The 22,704-nt window shown below is 41.8% G+C and overlaps 4 protein-coding genes across 6 annotated transcripts; 1 reads left to right on the forward strand and 3 right to left on the reverse strand.

Annotated features, from left to right (window-relative positions):
- Positions 1-787: 787 nt before the first annotated feature.
- Positions 788-2,100, reverse strand: c1qtnf9 (C1q and TNF related 9). Its single transcript, XM_085468438.1, has 3 exons — positions 1,914-2,100; positions 1,745-1,807; positions 788-1,554 (listed from the first exon to the last, which is right to left on the reverse strand). The coding sequence occupies exons 1-3, from the start codon at positions 2,098-2,100 to the stop codon at positions 788-790; spliced, it is 1,017 nt and encodes a 338-aa protein (XP_085324564.1).
- Positions 2,101-3,168: 1,068 nt separating this feature from the next.
- On the reverse strand, positions 3,169-6,836 carry tagln3b (transgelin 3b). The gene is made up of 5 exons (XM_085468439.1): positions 6,539-6,836; positions 5,500-5,731; positions 4,524-4,698; positions 4,336-4,438; positions 3,169-4,246 (listed from the first exon to the last, which is right to left on the reverse strand). Exons 2-5 carry the CDS (start codon positions 5,677-5,679, stop codon positions 4,105-4,107), a joined length of 600 nt encoding a protein of 199 aa, XP_085324565.1. The 5' UTR covers positions 5,680-5,731; positions 6,539-6,836; the 3' UTR covers positions 3,169-4,104.
- A 944-nt stretch (positions 6,837-7,780) lies between these two features.
- On the reverse strand, positions 7,781-12,326 carry abhd10b (abhydrolase domain containing 10, depalmitoylase b). Of its 2 annotated transcripts, none has more exons than XM_085468443.1 (5): positions 12,195-12,326; positions 11,569-11,755; positions 10,621-10,732; positions 8,659-8,796; positions 7,781-8,568 (listed from the first exon to the last, which is right to left on the reverse strand). In XM_085468443.1, exons 1-5 carry the CDS (start codon positions 12,286-12,288, stop codon positions 8,227-8,229), a joined length of 873 nt encoding a protein of 290 aa, XP_085324569.1. In that variant the 5' UTR covers positions 12,289-12,326; the 3' UTR covers positions 7,781-8,226. The 2 variants fall into 2 exon arrangements, with proteins under 2 accessions (XP_085324569.1, XP_085324568.1); XM_085468442.1 differs by lacking the exon at positions 12,195-12,326 and adding an exon at positions 12,135-12,189.
- A 946-nt stretch (positions 12,327-13,272) lies between these two features.
- Positions 13,273-20,198, forward strand: ythdf3 (YTH N6-methyladenosine RNA binding protein F3). Of its 2 annotated transcripts, XM_085468440.1 has the most exons (6): positions 13,273-13,492; positions 13,591-13,833; positions 14,264-14,288; positions 14,491-14,570; positions 14,683-16,341; positions 18,227-19,111. In XM_085468440.1, the coding sequence occupies exons 2-6, from the start codon at positions 13,810-13,812 to the stop codon at positions 18,356-18,358; spliced, it is 1,920 nt and encodes a 639-aa protein (XP_085324566.1). In that variant the 5' UTR covers positions 13,273-13,492; positions 13,591-13,809; the 3' UTR covers positions 18,359-19,111. The 2 variants fall into 2 exon arrangements, with proteins under 2 accessions (XP_085324566.1, XP_085324567.1); XM_085468441.1 differs by lacking the exon at positions 18,227-19,111 and adding an exon at positions 19,138-20,198 and having other exon boundaries at positions 13,275-13,833.
- The last annotated feature ends 2,506 nt before the right edge of the window (positions 20,199-22,704 follow it).

The raw sequence follows: 22,704 nt of genomic DNA on the forward strand, positions 1-22,704 counted from the left end.
TCAATGCTCACATGTCAGCAGAATTTCATGTCCTAAAAACAAAAAAGAATAAAAAGAACCCACACAGAATTTCAGAAGTGCTTGGAAAATCATGATGTTTAATAAAAGTAGCAGTAGATGGTGTAAAAGCACTCAAAAACGTGTCAAAGTTTCCTATAAAAGCTTTTAAGGAAGCAAGGAATGTAAAAACAAATTCCTCTTTTGATTGCTATATCTGTTATAGAGCACAATAATCCTGGGTGACTGTCATCCGTGTTAATGTTTAAGAAGAATTTTGAACCAGCTTTCTTGTGTAGTTTAATCTACAACAACCAGTTCAATCTCAACAACACCCTCACTTGCTTTACATGTTAAATTTTAATGAGCAGTGTAAATGCCTTATATAGAAAAGTGTGTCGTTAGCTTGGTGGAGAAGGAGTCACACAACAGCATTAAAATACTGAAGTGACAATTCACATTTATACAGTACTTGAATAAATTAGTTACATTATACCATTGCAACAGGCATTTTAGACTTAAATGTATGTTTCTTCCTGTTAAAATTGAGTTTTTCCTTCCCACTGTCGCCAAGTGCTTGTTCATAGAGGCTGTATGATTGTTGGGTTTTCTCTCTGTTGTTGTTACACAATAAAGCACCCTGAAGCAACTGTTGTTGTGAGTTTGTGCTACATACATAAACTTGAATTTCATTTAATTAGAATTTGTTGACATGTTGAATCCTACTGACTTGTACTGTTCTTCTGCATTTTACTGTTTCTAGTCATAGTAATTATAAATGATCCCTTATTTAAGCCTCAAAGATCAAAAACCCAGAGAATGTAGTGTCGTCATCCTCATCAGCAAAGAGCCCATTAAATGGCTCTCCAACCACCTGCAACCACACCTTGTCCCCGATCCCCAGATGCAGCACAGCTCCCCCTGCTGCCTGGTCCTCGCTGCCCTGGTAGTTGTCAGTGGTGTGGATGATTTTTGCACCGTTCTTCACGAGGGCCACTTTCACATTTCGGGAAAATACAGTGATGTGGTATGTGAAGAAGTAAGCACCTGCCGCGGAGCAAGTGAATCTCCCTGTTTGTGGATCGTAATGATTCTGCTCATTGTAAATAATCTTGTCAAATCGGATCGGTGCATTAGCTGCTGGGAGTTTAGTTTGAGCACTGAGTCCTACGGAGAAAGCACTTTTGGAAACAACAATTTCGTCTCCCTTTTCACCCCTATCGCCCTTTTCACCTCGAGCTCCTCTATCCCCACGATAACCAATGTTTCCTTTGTTACCTGGAAAACCCATGTCCCCTTTGGGACCTGGCCTGCCAGGTGGTCCCAATGGCCCTGGAATGCCTCTGTCACCTTGGAGGCCAGTTTCCCCTTTTTCACCCTGTGGTCCGGGTGGCCCTAAATGTCCTTCAGGTCCTGGGGGCCCAGGGAGCCCAAGCTCTCCTTTATTTCCTTTGAGGCCAACAGGCCCTTGCACTCCCTGTGGTCCCATTTTCCCAGGAAGGCCCCTATCGCCATTATCTCCTCTTTTCCCCTTGAGCCCTGCTGGACCAGTTGCACCTGTAAATAATAAGCACACAATAAACCTTCTTTGAACTGTAGGTATGGTGTTTACAGTGCAGTAACATATTGCAAGTTACATACAGTGCAAACATTTTGATAAATTGCATTAATAAATGACAGTGGTTGTGACTCCATTTGCAGATAAATACACATATAGGTGCACATAGTGTATCGTAAAGACACATACCAGGTTCCCCTTTGTCTCCCTTGTGCCCATGATTGCCTGCTAGCCCAGTAGGTCCAAGTTCACCTTTCCAACAATGATTGATGAATTATAACGTTATTATAAACTGTGAAGGTGGCACCTAAAACATGCAAAAATAAATAAATAAATAAAGTTTCTCTTGTAAACTTACCTCGATCACCTTTGTCACCTCGGAGTCCGTCGCGGCCATCTCTGCCAGGCATGCCATTGTTCCCGGGATCACCTGGTATTCCAGGATATCCACAGACACAGCCTTTACTTTGGGTTTCTTGCTGTGCAACACATCTGAATGCCAAGACGAGGAGCAGTAAAGCGATCCTAAACCTTGTCTGCAACATTTTACCAGTTTTACCTGTCTAATGAAATCAATTTCCCACAACAAATAAGCCTGAAGTCTCAATCTAATGCATAGCTAGCCTTGTTGCAGCACGTTTAACTTAAAAGCTGGCATGCACAATGAAAGAAGAAAAGATATCAGCTACAGAAAACACAAGCTGAGAGACAGTTTCAGACGAGATTGACCTTAGACCTCTCAAAGTCATTGGTCTCTTTGTTGTTTTTGGTTTACTCATTGAGCCTGCCACACTGGTCACACATCACCTCTTCTCCAGTCTAGCCAAGGCTAATAATAAGCTTACACTCAAAGAGCCCTTGAGGGCCACACATGCAGAAGGCCACATAGTTGACATGAAGTGCCTATATAGTGAAGCAAACAAGATATTAACCTTAACCAAATAATTACATATTGAGAATATATGCTGCCACACCAGAAGATACCAAGTTTTTATTAAGCAATTAAATAAATGGTACTATGAATGGACAGTAGACTGGCTGTTAATAGCAAACTAAAATGTCAGTTAAAGCATGTATTTCGCATATGTGCCATTTAGCAGCCAAACAGATGCAAGCAAGTGACCCCATAAACTGGATCACTGAAATAAACGTGACCTTTTGTAGTCTAAACATTACATACCAGGACACTTCAAAAAGGCGTCACTATAATTGCATTTTGTTAAGTATCAAAATGGATCAAAATGGACAGAATAAAAGGATATGAAGGTTACACACACTTTGAAGTAGTTCTAGTCTTTGTTCTTACAGTGGTAAGATCATCTATTAAAGGGCGTTACAGGAGCAGGGAGGGATTTAATATCTGACTGAAGTCTACTCAGCAAGGCAAAGGTTTGCTGGCACACAGGCTTGAATCAGAAACAAGCAGCCTAATCATTATGCTGCACAGCATATGCTTTATTAGATTGTGTACAGTGAGCAGAGAACAGAGGGATGGGCATGAGGGAGGAGCTGGAACATAAAACCAAGATAACGGGGGAAAGAAAAATTCACCCAACACCCTGAGTACACAGCAGTTGCTCAACTTTTGCTTTGTAAAAACTGACACAAATACCTCTTATCATAGTGTACTTTATTTTATTTTTTATTTTTTTTAAATAATTCTTCTTACAGGCTTCCAGATATAAATATATTTTAAAAATATAATACACATAAAAGGGCACATTCAAGCAGTGTAATCAACTGGCATCAGAGATGAAAAGTCCACTGTTGTACATGTTGGCTACTGCACATTTACTTGCTTGTTGCGCACAAAAGAGACACAGTACAATATGTAATCTAACAAACAAATAACAAGGGCATGGCTCAGAATGAATGACTCTCATTTATAATTTGAGGCCAGTATATCAGGACCCAGTCTTTGTAGTCCCATAACCAGGCACCACGTGAGGTTGATTTGGTTACAGAGGATACTGCAACAAGTCTTCAGACAAGATAGCAGAGACATCGTCAGTCATTAAGTTCCATTAGGTTTAAGGCTAAATAATTACAGGGTAACAGTAGCCATCCTAAAACAAGCAAAGAAATGTAATGTGTCGATAATTAAAAATGCATAGCATACGGCATGCTCTAACAGTGGCTTACAGTACTTCCGTAAATATATGTACAACTCTGATGACTTGCATTGTATAGAGATTTTATTTAAACACTTTGCAAGACTAAACCGATGCTGAAACACTGAGTTCCATGTAAAGTAAACATCTGGACCTGAAAAGTAACCAAATGGAGTTAAGAGTGATAGTTAGGAAACAGCACGTGAGATCCTGGGAGAGAGGAAGGGAAGGAGAGTCCAAAGAAGGAGAGCTACAGCATCTGACATCATTTTTTTCAAAGTGTGAATAAAACACTGTCTGGAAAAAGCAGCACTTTCAGGGAAACTGAGGTTAACGTGGCAGGTGCTACGAAGCTTAGGAAGGTTTTTGGGGCTACAATATTTGTGGTGTTAGGAGAGAGTAAGGTCTGGAAGCAGAACAGCAAGGGTAGTAATGGGTCTACATGATCTGACGGTGCATGCCATAGCCTGTCATACCAGACTGGGAAGCCCCACGGTTGCTGCCCATTTGGAGGCCAATTAAACTCTGTCCTTGGCGTAGCTGCTCGTCGGTGAATTCTCTTCGGTACCCCTGGGCTTTCCTGAATAGAAACAGCAATATGGTTACAGGATTAGCTGTGCAGTTGTGAAGATATTGAGTTCTTTTTGTTTTGCTTCGCTGTGTATCCACCTGTGGAACCAGTCTCTATCGCCTCTGTATTGACCGTCGTCTTTGGTGACAGCCAAACTCCCCAGAGCCATTAGGGTCCTTTGGACTGCTGCCATGTCTTTTCCTGTAGCCAGATTGTAAACATTTTGTAAATCATCTGGTGACTATTAAATAGAGTAAACATGACTGCATCAGAAGATAGAGTTTACCCTCCCAGAGATCTACAGTTTGAAAGACGTCAGTGGTTGTGACTCCATAAGCTTCTGCGGCTTGCAGGAACTGGGAGATCTTCTCCATTTGTTTAAAGGCCATCTGAGACTCTGGGATCTTTTTGATGGGTTCCTTCCCCCTCGGATAAAGGCTGTTGATGAGTCTACAGAGAATCTGGGACAAAAGAGGTCAGGAATCTGCATTGACTGTCATCAACCGACATACTGACCATACCATACTAATGACTCATGGTTCTTAAAGGAATAGCTCACCCAAAGACATTGTCATTTGACACGCCTAATCTAATATGGACATTTTTATTCTGGGTTGTAGTCTTATCTTCCCTTTCCAATTTGTACTTTAGTAACAGCTTAATTTCGAGAAGAAGTGTGGTCTCTGGAGAGGAAGAGTGTCTTCTAATTCACAAAAAGTCTGAGTCACTTTGCTGTGAACATGCAATGGCCTCTGATTGCATTACACTCTTATCTCTAGAGTTAATTATTAGGTCATAAATTGATGTATCTGCGTCATATGATTGTTTTCTCTAAGTATTTTTTTTTAGCATTAGTCAGCTAAAGAGCATGGCAAAAGACAGCAAAGTGAAGGGTGCACTGGTAAGCATCTTCACTGTGAAGATAGAGGAGTTTTTAAATCAGAGGCTTACAGAGATCAGTATAGCCATAGTAGTTAGCAATTTTCAAACTGCCGTTTGCTATCAGTGACTTATCAATAACACAAAACACAAGTATTCTTTTAACAACCTAATTGCAACTTAGCCAATAGTACATAAAGAAATTCTAATAAAAAGAGAATATTAATATATTTATATTTTATATTTTTAGTATATAAAAAATTTTAAAAAACTTTTTTTTTAGACTTTTGCCAACCTTGAGCTCTTTAAATCTCACAGAGCTATCCTAAATTATTTAAGGCAAGCTTCTATTTCAAGCAGAAAACTATGCTGCAGACACTCACTGTTCCATCCATCAGCCATTTCTGGAAGTTCTGCTTTCCCGGCTGTGGTTTCTCCAGGTTTCCTCCGCACTGTGCAATTATCCAATCGACCAACCTTTGCTCCAGGTCAGGATCATACTTCTGCTCAATCTTCTCCTGCACCTCTCGACTCAGTCCGTAACTGGGCCCTCTGTTTGCCATTGTGGGTCTCCCAGGAATCTAGTATATATTTTCTATGCAGTGTGCAATTTGCCTGAAGAGAACAAACGATTTCATCATCAATCATTGCACCAGTGCAATCTTCTCATGTTATATTTTATGTTACCATTTTGTCTGATCTAAATCAATTTTCCATATTGGTTACAATATTCTTTTAAATAAAACAAAATGTTAATGTTTAGATAAAAGCCACATCAGCACACGTCTCGCTTCCCATCCATCGGTCCACCCAGAGACATCTTTGGAGCCTCTAGCACAGAATGGGTGTGGTCCTCTCACTGCCGCCCAGAACACGGACAAGCCCTCTTATTGCTATGGCAACGATGAATCCCGTTTCCGGCACACCGAGCGCAAAGATGCGCTGTACTTGATGTCCGTTCAAGTATAACCTCCGCGCAGGCAACATGACGCAAATTAAATAATCAAATGTATTTTCACGAAAAGTTTATATCCTTTTTTTTTTTCATTTTTAAAAGGGAGCTTCCAACAATATACAGAAGTTCACGTTGCGCTATTTTTAGCTGCAATAGAGTTTAATTTAATTACGTCAGTCCCCTTTTACGCATAAGCGTTTTGGGAATACATCACCTGCCGTTCACTGCATCGTTCACAAAGTGCGCAGTAAACTTAAATGTAATGCATGAAACATAAAGTCCCGTTACCTGATAACACCATGCCACATTGCTACGCATTCTGCAGCTTGTTAAAACAGAAAGGGAGCCGTCCAAAGCTCACATGGCAGCCGTGACGCCGCATTGTTTGCATATATGCATTATATGCTGCAAAAGTCATGCACTCACAGCGTTTTTATCGAGGGGGTGAAAAGCAATGATGCACTTACTACTGAGGACAGCAGGGAGAAAGGTCAGATTCGTCCCGTATCCGATGCGTTAATTCCGCTGAGCTAAAGCTGAGCTGAGGCTGAGGATGCTGAAGTGCTGAAGCATCCGTGCTGATGGCACGAGGCTGGACCTCACTTTGTCCGGGAGGAGCGAGCCACTGGTTTTATATGGCAGCTCCCCCGGGAGGTGTCCCCAGAGTCACTCTCAGCACAGACTGCGACGTGACTGCGCTCCAGGATAGTGGTCACTGTAGTGCACGCTCAGCTCATTCGGCATTGAACGGATCCTCGTCAAAGCAGAGGCACATGGTGGTGTCAAATCAAATCTTTGAACTACCGCCTGCGACTTTAAGGCAATAGTAGATGGAGATCACAGCAAACAAGATAATCCTCTTTTATTTCATCATAGCTGATCAGTTGGCAGCTACACTGACTTGCTCAACAACAGTTGTCTATGTTGTGTTCTTTAAAGTGCTGGTCTACCTCCTGGGTTTCTGCACAGTGCAGAGACTGTTTGATTTCAGCACTGGGACCCATTCATTATAGCTAATTGAATTTGAGCTTTATCTTGGATGAGCACCATGGTTCAACTTGAACAGTGTTCTTTTTTACTTGATCCAGCTACACGGTAACATAACTAAAACATGGGACACTTCTGTCCAAGCAGGAGCAACACAGTAAATGTAATTTATTAATACAGTCACAAGCTGACATCTGAGTTTAGTTTAAGCATGCCAGATGACTGGATACCCAGCTCAGCCATAAGTTAAAGGTCACTGCTGCAGTTATGTGGACCTGAGAGCTCCCAAGTGGTTGGTTTCACCCCATTGAGCATAGAGCACCCAGTGGCCAGTTACATGTTAATAATCAACAGCTCAGTGGCTCCTTTCAGCAGGCCGGAGTTATGTAACAGAAATGTTGTGCAAATACAAAGAAACCAAAAACTCTTGGTTTCTGCTCGCACTGACAATTTACATTGTACAAGTATCACTATATTCTTAACCCTACTTAGTAATGGTGCTGATATACGTTCGGGTGTGACTTTTTGTATTTTCCCCAGTTAGACAAATATATAGATAAAAATCCTCTCCGACTCTGAATAAACTATATTTTCCAACTAATATCTCCCAGTGCAATTTATTCTGAATGCACCTGAATGAAGCTTTCAGTTGCTCTTTGTCGCCACATAATGTTGCTTGTGTTATCTGTGTGTGCACTTTCACAGACTTGAGACCTGCACTCTAGTGTGCAAAGGTTTTATTAGCCAAAACGGGTGAAAAGTGATTAAAAAGGCACAGGAAAACTGTGTTTCTAAGTAAAGATGGAGGAGGGAAGGAGGGGAAGAGACAGCCAAACAGTAAGAACAACGGCAGAGACAGCAGCAATGGCAGACCTAAGAACGGCTTACCAAACGTAACACTTGATACAATAACCTGGAGCACATACAAATGCAACCTGAAGATACAAGGGAACAGCTAGCAGGAGGGCTCCCTTACAATATAGTTTTCAATTTTCCAACATGTTGACATGATGAAGTACGGGATGAAAAACATAGATGGATAAAAGGTCATATTTGGCGGTGCAACATGCCGTTGTTTGGTAATATCCTTGAGGGTTGACTTCCCAGTTAACAAAGTCATTATCTTTTAATCTTAGGAACATCTCTGGCTCACTTTCCTATTCCTTACTCAGACCATAGTGGTCAGCTTATCGATGAGATCGTCAATGGTGTAGACCATAAGCTTGATGTCGTCCTTGTCAGACATGCGGTGCTGGCCATGTCGTCGGAGGATGACGTCCACGTCGGAGCTGAGGACACGCTCTGCAACCTGCATGGAGATGTGCCAGGGGACATCCTCGTCTTTGAGCCCATGAATGAGCCGCACGGGGCAGGTAATGGGGATGGGACTCTGGAGAACACAGTGATTTTCTGCCTCACGCAAAAAGTCCATGTTAAACTTGTAAACACCCTCCTCCATGTGTTTGGTGGGTATAGTCCACTCCCCCTTGGCCTCAAACTCCTTGCGTGTCTGCATTTGAACACAGAAATATCACACTTAGATGAGAAAATATTTAAAACAAAAAATAATTACACATGTTATTCTATTTTATATTCTCACCTCCAGCGGAAGAGAGTTGAACGCTGTGACAACATGATCAGCGGCAGTGGAGATGCCCACCAGTGCAGCTGTCTTCTCTGGTCTGGCAATGGCTGCCAGCAGCATAAGCCAACCACCTATACTGGAACCAACCAGTATCTACAAGATGGCAAAAACACCACAAATTAAATATAGCTCAACTGATAGTTGATAAAAAAAAAAAAAACAAAACCCCCAAAACAAACAAAAAAAACAAAACAAACTTGGATACCTCACTTCAAACATTTTTAAGAAACCACACATTCATGCAGTAGAACGGTTGAAAACAAAAGCTGTGGTATAAATGTGGCAACAGTGCCATCTTCTGGTGAAATGAGGGGGAAAAGCAACACTGGAGGTAGAATTTAGGAAGGTTTTACATCTCTGTTATTGATTCGCTCATGAACCCAGTTTAGTTACTGCAAATGAGAATTTTAAATGCACCCATTGAGGTGTCACTAAACCTGCTCCCAGCCCTGTTTTGCCTTTACTTGTTAGCTTTGGATTCACTGTGCAGAATAACGTTAAGTGCTGAGTTTGACACTAGAAGGCTATTTTCAGATTCATCTGGTAAAAGGGGAGATTTTCTCCGCGTCCACCTTCAACAACAGCAGAATTTCAGGACATTACAAGTAGCTGTGGCTACTGCCAGCTATGGCTGAGTATGCAGCTTACACGTAAATGTAGAGATTTGAAGCCTCCAGCACACAGACTCTAGGGAAGGGTTTTCAATGCAGCAGCAGAAATGCCGTGCTCAGCAACTGACCTTATGAATATTTTTGTACATTTATAAGATCAGAATTTTTCAGTAGAGGACAATAAGATATTCTTTAGGTTTTGAATTGGGGAATATTTTGCATGTCATGTGCATATGTCAACTTATTTTAGGTATTTTGGTGTGTGTATTTTGTATGCGTTTTATCGGTCTACAGTCATGTGAAAAAAATTAAAAATAAAGCTTTCACTGGAGTCCTGTACTGCTTAATTGTATCCTCTTGCGGAGCCACGCACTGCTCCCATCACTTCTGCTGTTTCTGTTGCCCTCTGACCACCTGCAGGTCCAATCAGCTTCTGTATCATACCGTCTCAAGCTTTATTTTAAGGATCATTGGTAATCAGACATAAACCCAGCACTGTCAGTGAAAGACCCCACAACTTCCCAGCCTAAAATGAGACTCATCCTCATTAAAAAAAAAAAAACATTTACAGGATTGTGCATCGTCAATGGAGTCAGTGGGTCAAATTTTCAACACGTATGTAGCTCAACAATATCCTTACTTAGCACGCTGGGTCTCCTGCGGCTCCCTCCTCTCCCCCAAAATGTAGTTTACGCTGCAGGAGACTCATTGCGCATCACAAATGTGCATGTGCATAAGTATAGAAGTGGGACTACTACTATACTACCACAATACTTTGCTCACGACATGACATTATTTGTCTATTTAATATTTTTGCAATATGCTGAATACTAGAATAAAATAATCACCTCCTTTTATCAATATTTGTTTTATCCCACAAGATAAAATTATCTTTATTTATTTATTTTTGCAGCAAAATGAGATTGGCAAGCATACCTGCATTTCTGGTAAAACCTACTATAAATGTTGCCAGAAGACAGACTGACTCTGGTAATTGCCAACTTCAAATACACTGAAACGTGATGATGCATTACTTACCTGTAGGTTATTAAAAACAACATAGTTGCAATTTAACAAATTGAAGAAATGATTGAAGCTCTATTGCATTTAGGTCCTTATTTTCAAGGTTTCATATATTTGTTTGTCTGATATTACTGGTCTAATGAAAACCTTTGAGGATTATTCTCAGGAACCTGATAATCTTAATGCAGGACCAATGACCAAGCCTGCCGTTCAAAATTTACATAACTTGACTGATTACTTACCTCCTCTAACTAGCAATGGAATTAGCCTAGGAAATATTTACCTGTGGCCCCTCTGCCAACTCATCCAACACAAAAAGGACATCTTTTTTCCAGGTACCAATAGTTCCTTCTGATAGCACACCTCCTGAGGCTCCATGTCCTGTGTAATCAAACCTGGAAAACCACAAATAGCACAAAGTGGGTGAATATCTGAAGCTAAAACAATGGCAAGTCATACAAGGCTACAGACAAGTTTATGCGACCTAACAAGCCTCTTATTGTTCAGAACTGGAGCCACTTGATTAACCAGGAACTTCAGACTTCACACGATGAAAGGTGGCGGTATTTTTAGGATAATTAAATTATTCATCAATTCATTCCTCCGTGCTTTAACAGACAACTATTCATTTTTCTTTCCATCATATAACTCTAACTCACTTTTTTTTCTTCCTGACATTTGTTCTACTGTAACAAGTGAATTTCCCCAGTGTGGGATTAATTAAATCTATCAATTAATCTATATATATTTCCATATAGCTATAATACTTTTGGTTTTCAGTTTACTTACTAGATCTTGTTTTGGTTTCAGCTAATATAAAAGATGCATCCCAGCAAAAAAAAAGTCTCAGTTACAGTATATTCAAAAGGTATATAGAAATTGATAGTGTGTGCAAACAAAAACACCGTATAGCAACAGCATATTTTTAATACTCTCCTACATATAGAGGTGTTTTCCTCTATTAACTTCAACATTAACAAACACATTAAAAGACAACGCAGCTGTACTTATTGGTCACTTGATTCTTGTTTGCAGATCAAATTTCTCTATTTTTAATTCTATATCAGTTGGATGATGGGTTTCCCCCCCAATTCATTTATTTCATTTGTGCCTCTTGCAGTCCTATAGCTCGCTTTGGATTGACTGTGTTTAGCTTTATTTTTTAAACTTGATTTAATGCCATGCTCAGCATCGGGCTTCTCTCTCAGAGTGATATGTTTGGATAACTTACCTGAGGTATGAGTGTCCCAGTGACCTACAGAACTCTTCCAGCGCCTCAGCTTTCTGTCCATTCATGTTGGAGCCATAACCTGGGAGGAAAACCACACCTGGGCTCTTTCCCTTCACTCTTCTGTAGGCCAGCTTTGGGAGATCTGGTCGTGAAGCATACTGAACCGAAGATTTGTGCCTCCTGGGTTCTGTTTCACAGAACATTAGTTTTGTTATTTATTGACATTGAATATTATTTATTGATATTGAATTTGTTACATTAATGACTCCCTGTACAGAATTTTCGCTCAGTTTTGCGAACTTTGCTGGACACATGTCATGCCCCGCGTAGGATCAAGCTCATCTCGATGCAAGAGCATGGGCATTTCTTTCACATCGATGGAACATAGCAGCGATTTACTCAAGCGAGTGTAATTAGCTTTCTAAGCATTTTAGAAATTCTACCAAATTTGACCAAAAATGGCGCAAAAGCATTCCGAGAGTTAACATTTCGCCGTTCATGTCCTAAAATATTTTTAGGACGACGCAGTCTGTGCGAGCCACACCCCCTCCGACGTGTTTAAATACCTCTGTAAGACACACGAACGTTACCAAGTGTTCCTGCCATAAGAGGACACCTCAACAAACCTTCCAGACGCTTTGAAGACAGAGCTGCGAGCCCCCCATTGCTTAAAATCTGCGAAAGTCCTCTGCGGCAAGACCTCAGCGCGACGGCTGCCATACTGCTCCGAGACCACTGAGGAAATATCGCGAGAGTTGGAGCCGCGAGTCTTGTTTCAAGCCGCACAACAGTTGTAGTTCAAAGTAGATGTACATTGCGTCCTGTACTACATTCCTTTACTTCAGTGGAAATATACTGCCTTAGCAATAAAAGCCACGCATTAAACTTGCACTAAAAGTATAATGAAGAAAGAAAATGTAGACATTTACACATTTGGGTGGGTAGGGGGTACCTCAAAAGGCTATTAAAGTGGAATACTTGGGAAAATGTCGTCACCTGCACCAGTGCAGTAAAGCTTCTTCATCTTGGCAATCACGAAAAAAAAAATCTTTAAAATGAAGTTTGTTATTATTTCTCTAAAACAAGCATACTGTAACCAAAAGCCCCTTTTGGTCACTCTTTAATTCTTAAGTGCATTCACTGAACTGACAGCAACACTCAGACTTAGTAATACTAGCTCAAAACGCATTAAGTTGTTAAAAAAAAGACTAAATAGATAATAATAATAATCATCAGTGTGCAGATTATCAAACCTGTAGTGCACACATGTATTCAACTTAATAACTACAGAAAAATAGAAAACAAAAAAGCACACATAAAAACAAACAGTGAGGTCTCTTTACATACAACTATGTATTATATTACGTATATATTTAAGAAAAAGATCACAAATTAAATAAGCAACGCAAATCAAGCAAATCAAAATAGCTATTGTGAGCAATACTGCCTTTATTTATGAGTAAATATCATCTTTCATGTTGTAGTTTTATAGTGGTTTTTTAAAAGTGTTTGTGCAGTGTCATGCATCATGTTTGATTTATTTTAATATATTTAATATTAAATAATATAACAGAAGTCACATGCCAAAAAAGAAAATATAACATAAGAGTAACAGAATACTATGAAAACTAGTAAATGTACTACTTATTAACGTTTCTATGCGGGTTTCACGCATGCATCCAGTGCTCGGGGTTAGCAGATGCGCGCTAAGCTACAATCAGTGAAGCAGTGTGCCTATTTTACTGTGAGTAGGGGTAACAGAGGGGGTGACACTGCTGCGGACATGGTAGCCGAGAAGTTGTTGTGACCGTCATGTGAAGTGTCAGTTTGTAACATGACTCAGAGCGTCACAGGCGGAAGGTCACGGAGCAGCAGAACGGAACGGAAGCGGGAGTAAAAAGCCTATCCGCCATTGTGGAATATGGTAAGGGATATTCCAGTAAGGCACTAGTCAGTTTGGGCTTGACTGATAAACACCATCTGTGGCAGGATCGGACACGTTAACTGACGCCCTCTCCGCAGACACAAAGTCGCCGTTTGTAACAGCCAAAAGCAGCGAATCGTCGTCAGGATCTGAACACGGCAGGAGGAAAGGAAAAGGGAAAAAACGCCGCCTTGTAACGTTAACAGAGTGATTGGACAATCGAAGAGACGAGCCAGCAAAGCACCAAAGTGCAGAGAGGGAGAGAGAGGAAGCCGTGGACAGTCTCACAAACAGCCATCAGTTTCGGTTCCTGGAGGATGTCTGCGACCACCGTCGATCAGGTTCGTGTGTCGGAAGCGGAACGGTGCTACGGATTTAGCGGTGCTGCGGAATGAAACTTTGCCGACAACAGTTTGATCTGGCTCGGCAAACAGGCTCCAAAGTCTTTGATGTGTGATAGCTATTAGCTGTAATGTAGGCCGACTGTACTACTAATCAACTCTAGCTGTAGCCGGGTGGGTTTGCCAATGCGGCACCGTTTACTGGATGTCAGAGCGTTTGACATCCGGTCAATAATACGAAGCAACCTGTAAATGTTAGCATCCGGGCTGATGCTTCAGCCTGAGGTTGACTGGATCGTCGACTTATATATTTATTTATGTAGGGATACAGCCTGCTCTGTCAGTGTGCGTGTGTTTCTTGTTTCCTGTCGTGATCTGATACTAGTCTCATTTCTTTTTTTTCTTTTTTTTTTATGTATTTTTTCCTCAGAGACCTAAAGGACAAGGAAATAAAGGTAAGGCTTTATACTGTGGCGTTTCCAGTGTGGCACTGCAGGCTGTTTTCATGTCCAATTAGCTACCATGCTATTCAAAACTGCAGCTTATTTATGTTAGCCTTGTTTACTTTAGCTGCTGAAAACCTGTGAGTAAAATGTTTCTGATTACATCTTTCTTTCTGAATTTCTCGTATTGAATGTCCCTTGTTTCTGATCTTAGTGCAAAACGGATCAATGCATCAAAAGGATGGTGTAAATGATGATGATTTTGAGCCTTACCTAAGCGGCCAGACAAATCAGGTAAGGAGGCACACGAGTACCATGTATTATGGACAAATGATTTGCACACAGAATTTTCTTGCTTGTTTGTTGTCACTCTGTATAACCTGTGACTTTCTTTTTGGCCACACAGAGTAACAGCTATCCACCAATGTCTGATCCCTACATGCCCAGCTACTATGCTCCATCCATTGGTTTCCCTTACTCTCTGGGGGAGGCTGCTTGGTCCACAGCAGGAGACCCACCTATGCCCTACTTAACTACCTATGGACAGATGAGCAATGGCGAGCCACACTTCATCCCTGATGGTGTTTTCAGTCAACCGGGTGCCCTGGGAAACACCCCTCCCTTCCTTGGGCAGCACGGCTTCAACTTTTTTCCGGGCAATGCAGACTTTTCCACCTGGGGTACTAGTGTCTCTCAGGGCCAGTCCACACAGAGCTCAGTCTACAGCAATAGCTATGGGTACGCCCCGAGCTCGCTGGGTCGAGCCATCACGGACGGACAGGCGGGCTTTGGAAGCGACACCCAGCTCAGTAAGGTCCCGGTGCTGAGCAGCATTGAGCAGGGTATGACGGGGCTAAAGCTGGGTACAGACATGGTGGCAGCTGTCACCAAAACTGTGGGCTCACCTTTAGGAGGCACAGCAGGTATGAGCAGCATGTCGGCCAGCAACCTCCCTCCGTCTGTCAGCTCCTCTGCACCTAAACCCGCTTCCTGGGCAGCTATTGCCAAGAAGCCGGCCAAACCACAACCCAAGGTCAAACCCAAAGCCAACATGGGGATAGGGGGAGGCGCCGCTATTCCCCCACCCCCTATAAAGCACAATATGAACATTGGTACTTGGGATGATAAGGGCTCTCTGAACAAGCCCCCATTAGCTCAGACTATGATGCCCCCCCAGCCTCTGGTGCAGCAGCCTCTCCTTGGTCAGCCACAGCCCTTACTGCAGAACCCTTTACCCCCTCAGCCTCAGCACCAGCACCAGCACCAACACCAACACCAACCCTTCCAACTCCAGTCTCTCCAGTCCCCTCAACACCCCCAGCCTCTGCCCCCTGGTCCACCACACCTGCACCTTCCTTCCCAACCCCCTCAGCCTCTTCATCAGCAACCACCCCAACAACCTGGCCCGCCCCCTAACCGCTGGGTGGCTCCGAGGAACCGTGGCGAGGGCTTTGGTCTTTGTGTTGGAATCCCACCGAGTGCCTCCCCTTGCTCTGGAGAAGTGCACCCAGTGCTGGAGAAACTTCGTGCCCTCAACAACTACAACCCCAAAGACTTTGACTGGAACTTGAAAAATGGGCGCGTTTTCATTATCAAGAGCTATTCAGAAGATGACATCCACCGCTCAATCAAGTACTCTATCTGGTGCAGTACAGAACATGGCAACAAGCGCCTGGATGGTGCTTACCGCTCCCTGGGCAACAAGGGGCCCCTGTACTTGTTGTTCAGTGTCAACGGCAGTGGGCACTTTTGTGGCGTAGCTGAAATGCGCTCACCGGTGGACTACAATGCCTATGCAGGCGTCTGGTCTCAGGATAAGTGGAAGGGCAAGTTTGAGGTAAAGTGGATTTTCATCAAAGACGTGCCCAACAACCAGCTGCGTCACATCCGGCTGGAGAACAATGACAACAAGCCAGTGACCAACTCCAGGGACACTCAGGAAGTGCCTCTGGAGAAGGCCAAACAAGTGCTTAAAGTTATCGCCACTTACAAGCATACCACCTCAATCTTTGATGACTTTGCACATTATGAGAAACGTCAGGAAGAGGAGGAGGCTCTGAGGAAGGTGAGATAATACATGCTATAAGAGCCTTGTCCTCTGTAAATATCTTGTTTGCATGTGCCAAGGTAGTTCAGTTTTATCGCCCTTTAATTCAAAGGGAGGCTAACTTTCACACAGTCACTGCTGCAGGCTGTTGTCAGACTGTAATCAGCTGATCTTGTTCCACCTGCTCAGAGGTTGTAACATCCTGTTGCTGAATGAACAGTCTGCTGTAAATGGAAGTTCCCAGAGGCCTGTCAGCAGATTGACATGGCACCATTACTCATAAGCAGGCTCAAGAAAACACTGATTTCTCATCAGCCATCTCATGCTGCTGAGATTGCGACGATCTGCCCAAATGGAGCTGGATGCATTAAGTTTTCCTGAAATAGTCTAGATTCCTGGCATTCCTTCTGCCAGACAAAGGCAGACGCAGGCTCCGATCTTCCTTTGAACACCGAGCCCCTGCTCTCCACTGGCTCCTCATGCTTTATTAGCCTTTACCAACATAAGCTCCTGGCCTACAAACTGTCTGCAAATTGCCACGGCACAGTCGGCGCAGTTTGCCAGGAATATGTATTCTAAAAATGCACGGTGAGATTGTAAGTAAAAACGAGCACAGAATAAGCTTCTCATTGGGGAAACTAAAATATGTTACCGTGGTAATAACAGTGGTGTACCACAAATGTAGTGAAAACTCCGTGGGAGGCTGCTGCTGTGGAAAAACATCAGCCAAAAAGGCAAACAACATGGTATCACTGATAGCTCTCTGCTGCATCCATTCTTAGATTCACCGGTATGCTAATCTAATGCGTTTAGAAACCTACCCCATCCCACGACCCACTCCCTTCTTTTCCACCTACTCCCCCACTATTGGTGCTCTATTGATGCTGTATTGGCTGCTCACAGCTGACCTTGTTAATATGCGCTGGGTTACTTTCTCATAAATATTTCAAGTCAGTGTTTTCAGGCTTCTGAAAACAACCTGTCAGTAGAAAGCCAGTTTCATCCTGCGCCGTTCTGCTTTTTGTATCCCTAACCTCCTACATGACAGGATCGGCCGAGTGAGGGCTCCGCCTCCTAAGGCTGACAAGGTTAATTGTTCTCTGTTGTTTGGCCAATCCTTCCTGAACTTTGAGAGGTGTCAAAGCAGCACAGCTACCTGCACAAAAAACACCTTCGCAGAGTGTTTTCTTTAGAAGTAACTTTGGATCTAAATGTTGTTACAGGATTTGATTAGCATAACTAATTTGGTGATTAATACTCAGAGGGAAGCTCCTTTCCTGTGGTGTGGATGCTCATAACATGATGGGATGAATTCCACTCAGCTGTAATACATGTAATACATTCCCAGTCTTAGCTGATTATTAAGGTGGAAAACCCTTTTTCTTACTACTTTTTACTAAGAAATGAATTACACGCTTTTTTAAAATTAATGTGACCCCTTTTCATGCAGCGATATAGACCTATAAGTCAAGTCTAGACTACATTTTGTGAAGCTTTCTGTGCTAAGAGCTCCTCTACTGGGGATAGAGTTACTCTGGGGCCTGGGTCTCTGTGGTTTTCCCAGAGCACTGATATGGACACCTTCAATGAGGTCACTACTCCGACTGAAAACTGGAGAAAACCATCAGCCTCTGGGGGTTATTTTGACTCCAATGCCCCACTTGCATTTTACCTATTTTAGTGTGTCTTTACCAACTCTTCTAAATCTGCGACACACCCTTGTGTATTTGTTTGTCATTACTCATGTTTTGTTGAGTATGGCTGTCTGGAACTTGGCTTTAGAGTTATTACTACAAGCTGAGTGTCGTTGCTTCAGTCTCATGCCAGTATAAACATAGCTCGTTATTTGGTTAGTGCATACCTTAGGTCTTCTAAAGTCATTTTCTCTGTGTTTGTCTTACAGAGGACACTCGCTCGCTTGCTGTCTCACTTATTTTCCCCACCAAACACCAAAATGCTCAAGGCATTTCTTACTTCAGTGACTGATTACTTTGCCTGCCAGTGTATTTTAAATAAATCAGCATGCCAACTATAAATCACTAAACAGCAGTATGTGCTTTTTAGCCCTGTTTATAGAAGATTTTGTTTTGTTTTTAAATTAACCATTTTTTTTGTATCTTTCAGGATTTTTCTGATGTCTTTAAGTGAAGCTGTGCTTGTATTTGTATGGTTTATACTGGATTGCAGTATTTAACACAGTATATATACATCGTTTTAGTATTAGTATTCTGCCACTAACCTTTAAATATTTGGAAGCCAAACTTTACATTTAGGTGGTTTCTTTATAAAGCTGCATAACCACTATACTCTTAAACACATGCACTCTGGTAATTATTCTGTGGCGATTTTCTAACACACATTATAAAGAATTACTTAAACTCTTAATTCATAAGTCAAGTATTGCTTATATATGTAGAATTCATATGAATTTGTATGTGAAGAAATGAGATTTGCTGACATGTTCAAAGGCAGTCCTTTGATACGTGCCTTCTAAAAACTGTATTTTATTGTATTTTAATCTCTGACAATCGTGACTATTAGTCTTTTGACAGACCTATAGGGCTTGACGTGTAAGTGTTACTGAGTGTAATCCCAACTTCTTTGTGCACAGGAGTGCATCTACATGTTGACAATATAGATGATTTTGGCTTCAATATATCTTTATTCCATTACAAAAAAGGGATGTTGCACTTTTTAGATTTTTTTTTTTTTTTAATAATTGTTTTTTCTCCCTTGCTGCCCCAATTCTGGTACAATCCACTGATGATCTCTTTCTGTTTTTGTTGTTCTTTTTTTTTTTTTTTCTTTTGCTAGGAGCGCAATAGAAATAAACCGTAACCTTCAAGCAAGCTGTCTGCTAGAACTGCAACACTAACGATGTAGGACCTTAAATCAAATTTGCCTAACGACAAGGAGGAAAGGCTTTCGCAATCTTTCCGCTGAAGATGACAATGTATCTGAACACTTGAACATGACCATAGTTGGACTCATCTGTATCCGTTGACTGGTGCATCAAACCCCGTGTTCCTGTCTCACAAGAAAAAGAACGTAACCCACAATGAAAAACTCTGTCTTTAAAGCACTTTCGAGTCCTCAGCAGCCTCTACCAATACCCTTAACTCTCTAACTTTGTTCTTCTTCTTTGATTTTGTTTGTGAGCAACTAACTGACTAACCCGAGTAGTCAGATGATTTCACCAAGCTTATTTGTCCTTTTTTGTTTTTGTTTTAAATGCCTCAAATGTTTGGGATATTGATGAGCTTCATCAGGCCCGGAAGACAATTAAATATGATATGTATAAATTAGTCTTGTACTTGAATCTGTATTCAGCCATCTGATCCTCATCAGACAGAGGCTGGCATTGACAGGTGGGATGAAATAATTGAGAAGCAGCCACAATCATGCCAATCATAGGATGTATCCTCCATCTACCTGTTTCCATCCTTTCTGCATTTGTTTCTGTGTACCAAAAGATAACAATAATGCAGCAGGCTGGCAAGTGCTGGCTAGTGCACATCTTTGGGGTTTTTTTGCCACCCACCCCCTTTTTTCCTTGTGATTCTGTCATTCTGAAGTGCATTTGTCTGAGGAGAAAGCTGCTGCTGCTGCTGCGCTAGAACTATCGGCGGCCTTCGCTGGCCCCATGGTTGACTGTCTTAGCTCTGATGTTGGTGTACTCTACCGTACCTCAGGCCCAATCCGACTGTCTGTCCTCAACAACTCTTAGCACTTTTGGGAGAACCTCCACATCAACACCTGCTGGACTTGACAGAGATTCCTCCAAAAAGGCAAGACATCATCTGCAAGGATGTGACAGTTTTCTCCTCTAGGTAACTCACTAGCTAAATAAAAATTACTCATGTTTAGCGAAATCACTGCTTTTTGTGTCTTTTCTTATATTTGCCTCAACATGTGTACACACTGTGTTCTGCCTTTATAAATAATGTTTTTTTTTTCAGTATTTAATGCATTCAATAATCTTAAAAAAATCCACAAAAGCCCCTTACAATAAACAAGTACAGTAGCAGAAACTCTCCTTTCCGCATCATTCCCGCTTATTCTTCAAAGAGGTCGGACAATATGATTAAATTAACAGCCAAGGGATGTCTGGATATTTATGAGGGATGCACGAGGCAAGAACCCTGTCTAAACCGTGTCAGTTAAGATCACACAGCACATGCACAGTATAAGAACCAACACTGGAATGTATGAGATTGGCTTCATTGTAAACCAGGTGCTACAGGCTGCTCAGAAAGGTGTTCCAATCAACACTTGATACACACAAAAGAAAAAAACCTTCAAAACACTAAAGCAGTGGTTCTTAACCTTGTTGGAGGTACCGAACCCCACCAGCTTCATATGCGCATTCACTGAACCCCTCTTTAGTGAAAAATAAAATGTGATTTTTTTACTGGTGCACAAAATGAGCCATGCATGTCATGGCGAAGGCTCTGCCGAACCCCTGAGACCGACTCACCGAACCCCTAGGGTTCGATCGAACCCAGGTTAAGAACCACTGCACTAAAGGGAAATGCATGTAGAAAACAAATAACAGATAAAATACTTTACTACTCAACTATGAGTTCAAACTTTTAAAGCATCAGCATTCAGTTAGTGCAACATGAAATCAAACACTGAAGATAAGCTCATGATCTCATTTACTTGTGATAATGCTAAAAGGTCAATGAACCAAATGCATTTACTTCTGCTTTGCCCAACCAAAGTTACTTAACACTGTGGGTGCAAATATTTAGTTTTTTACTCCACATTTAAGATATAAAAAAGACTTAGCAAAACTAAGAATGACAACCGAAAAATTACAACAAGCTTAACAAACACAGGCAGATTAAAACCCTTTGTTTTTCTGCCCAAAACAGTCAGTTTGTGGTTAGTGCACCTTGTCATAGTTTGAGCGTTTGTGGCTTGTTTATAGCTATACTAGAGAGACGTTTCAATTCAGTTTAGTTCAATTAAATTTTATTTATACAGTGCCAAATCAAATAAATGGTAAATGGCCTGTATTTGTATAGCGCTTCGCTAGTCCCTAAGGACCCCAAAGCACTTTACACAACCAGTCTTCCACCCATTCACACACACTGGTGATGGCAAGCTACATTGTAGCCACAGCCACCCTGGGGCGCACTGACAGAGGCGAGGCTGCCGGACACTGGTGCCACCGAGCCCTCTGACCACCACCAGTAGGCAACGGGTGAAGTGTCTTCGCCCAAGGACACAGCAACCAAGACTGTCCAAGCCGGGGCTCGAACCGGCAACCTTCCGATTACAAGGCGAACTCTTGAGCCACGATCGCCCCCAAATCACAACAACAGTTGCCTCAAGGGGCTTTATATTGTAAGATAGACCCTACAATTATACGTAGAGAGAAAAACCCAACAATCATACGACCCCCTATGAGCAAGCACTTTGGCGACAGTGAGAAAGGAAAAACTCCCTTTTAACAGGAAGAGATCTCAGACAGAACCAGGCCCAGGGAGGGACAGCCATCTGCCGCGACCGGTTGGGGTGCAGGGTTGGGGTGTATGCAGTAGTTGTGTATTAATTATTTTTTCTTCTTTTCTCACTCAAGAACCGAACTATAACAGCTAACTCTGACTTGACCAACCATGAAAGTAAAATTATAATAAGTATATTTATCTTCGGTATGTTTAGTAATTTGGAGTATTAATGCTTTTACAATTTACCTCAAAAGGGATTTTGCATGTAGGATTTGTACTTTTACATGGTTGTTTTAGTTTTTCCTCCACTGCATGCAACATTTACCCTGTCAATATTAACCAGGCACTGTGAACTACAGAAATAAACTTTTCAGGTCTGAAAAGTCCCAGTTTCAACAACACAAACATGCTGGTAGATTCATGCTGTGCTACAAGAAACAAGGTGATGCACTCATTATGAATGGTTACAGCACAGATCAGTGAGGGCTGCAGCAAACCTGACATCAATTCCATTTCACAGCTTTGGGATGAACTCGAGACTACATCTTGCATGACGTCCAGTGGTAGAAAAAGTGCTCAGAATTTTTACTTTAATTGAAGTATTAATACTACACTGTAGAGATATACTGTTGCTTGTGATGCATTAAATGTTTGACTTCGATAGAAGCCACAAACTGTGATCCAAATGCTACTGAAATGTACTCGCCTTTACATCCACAGTGACTAAAACAAAACAAAACACAGCAACCCCAAAATACAATTATAACTCGTCAGCAATAATGCTAATGGTAAAAATTAAAGGAATTCCTACATAAGTTCACCTCTTCAACATCTGTCAGTACTACCTGGACCATGTATTATTTTGGATGTGAGCCAAATTTTAATGGATTGTCAGCATCAGAGTATCGGTGGACATTTGGGAAAC

Source organism: Copadichromis virginalis, linkage group LG9 (assembly GCF_057382275.1).
Source record: "Copadichromis virginalis isolate Kocher_CV1m ecotype Utaka linkage group LG9, C_Virginalis_male_GT1.1, whole genome shotgun sequence".
Lineage (NCBI taxonomy): Eukaryota > Metazoa > Chordata > Actinopteri > Cichliformes > Cichlidae > Copadichromis > Copadichromis virginalis.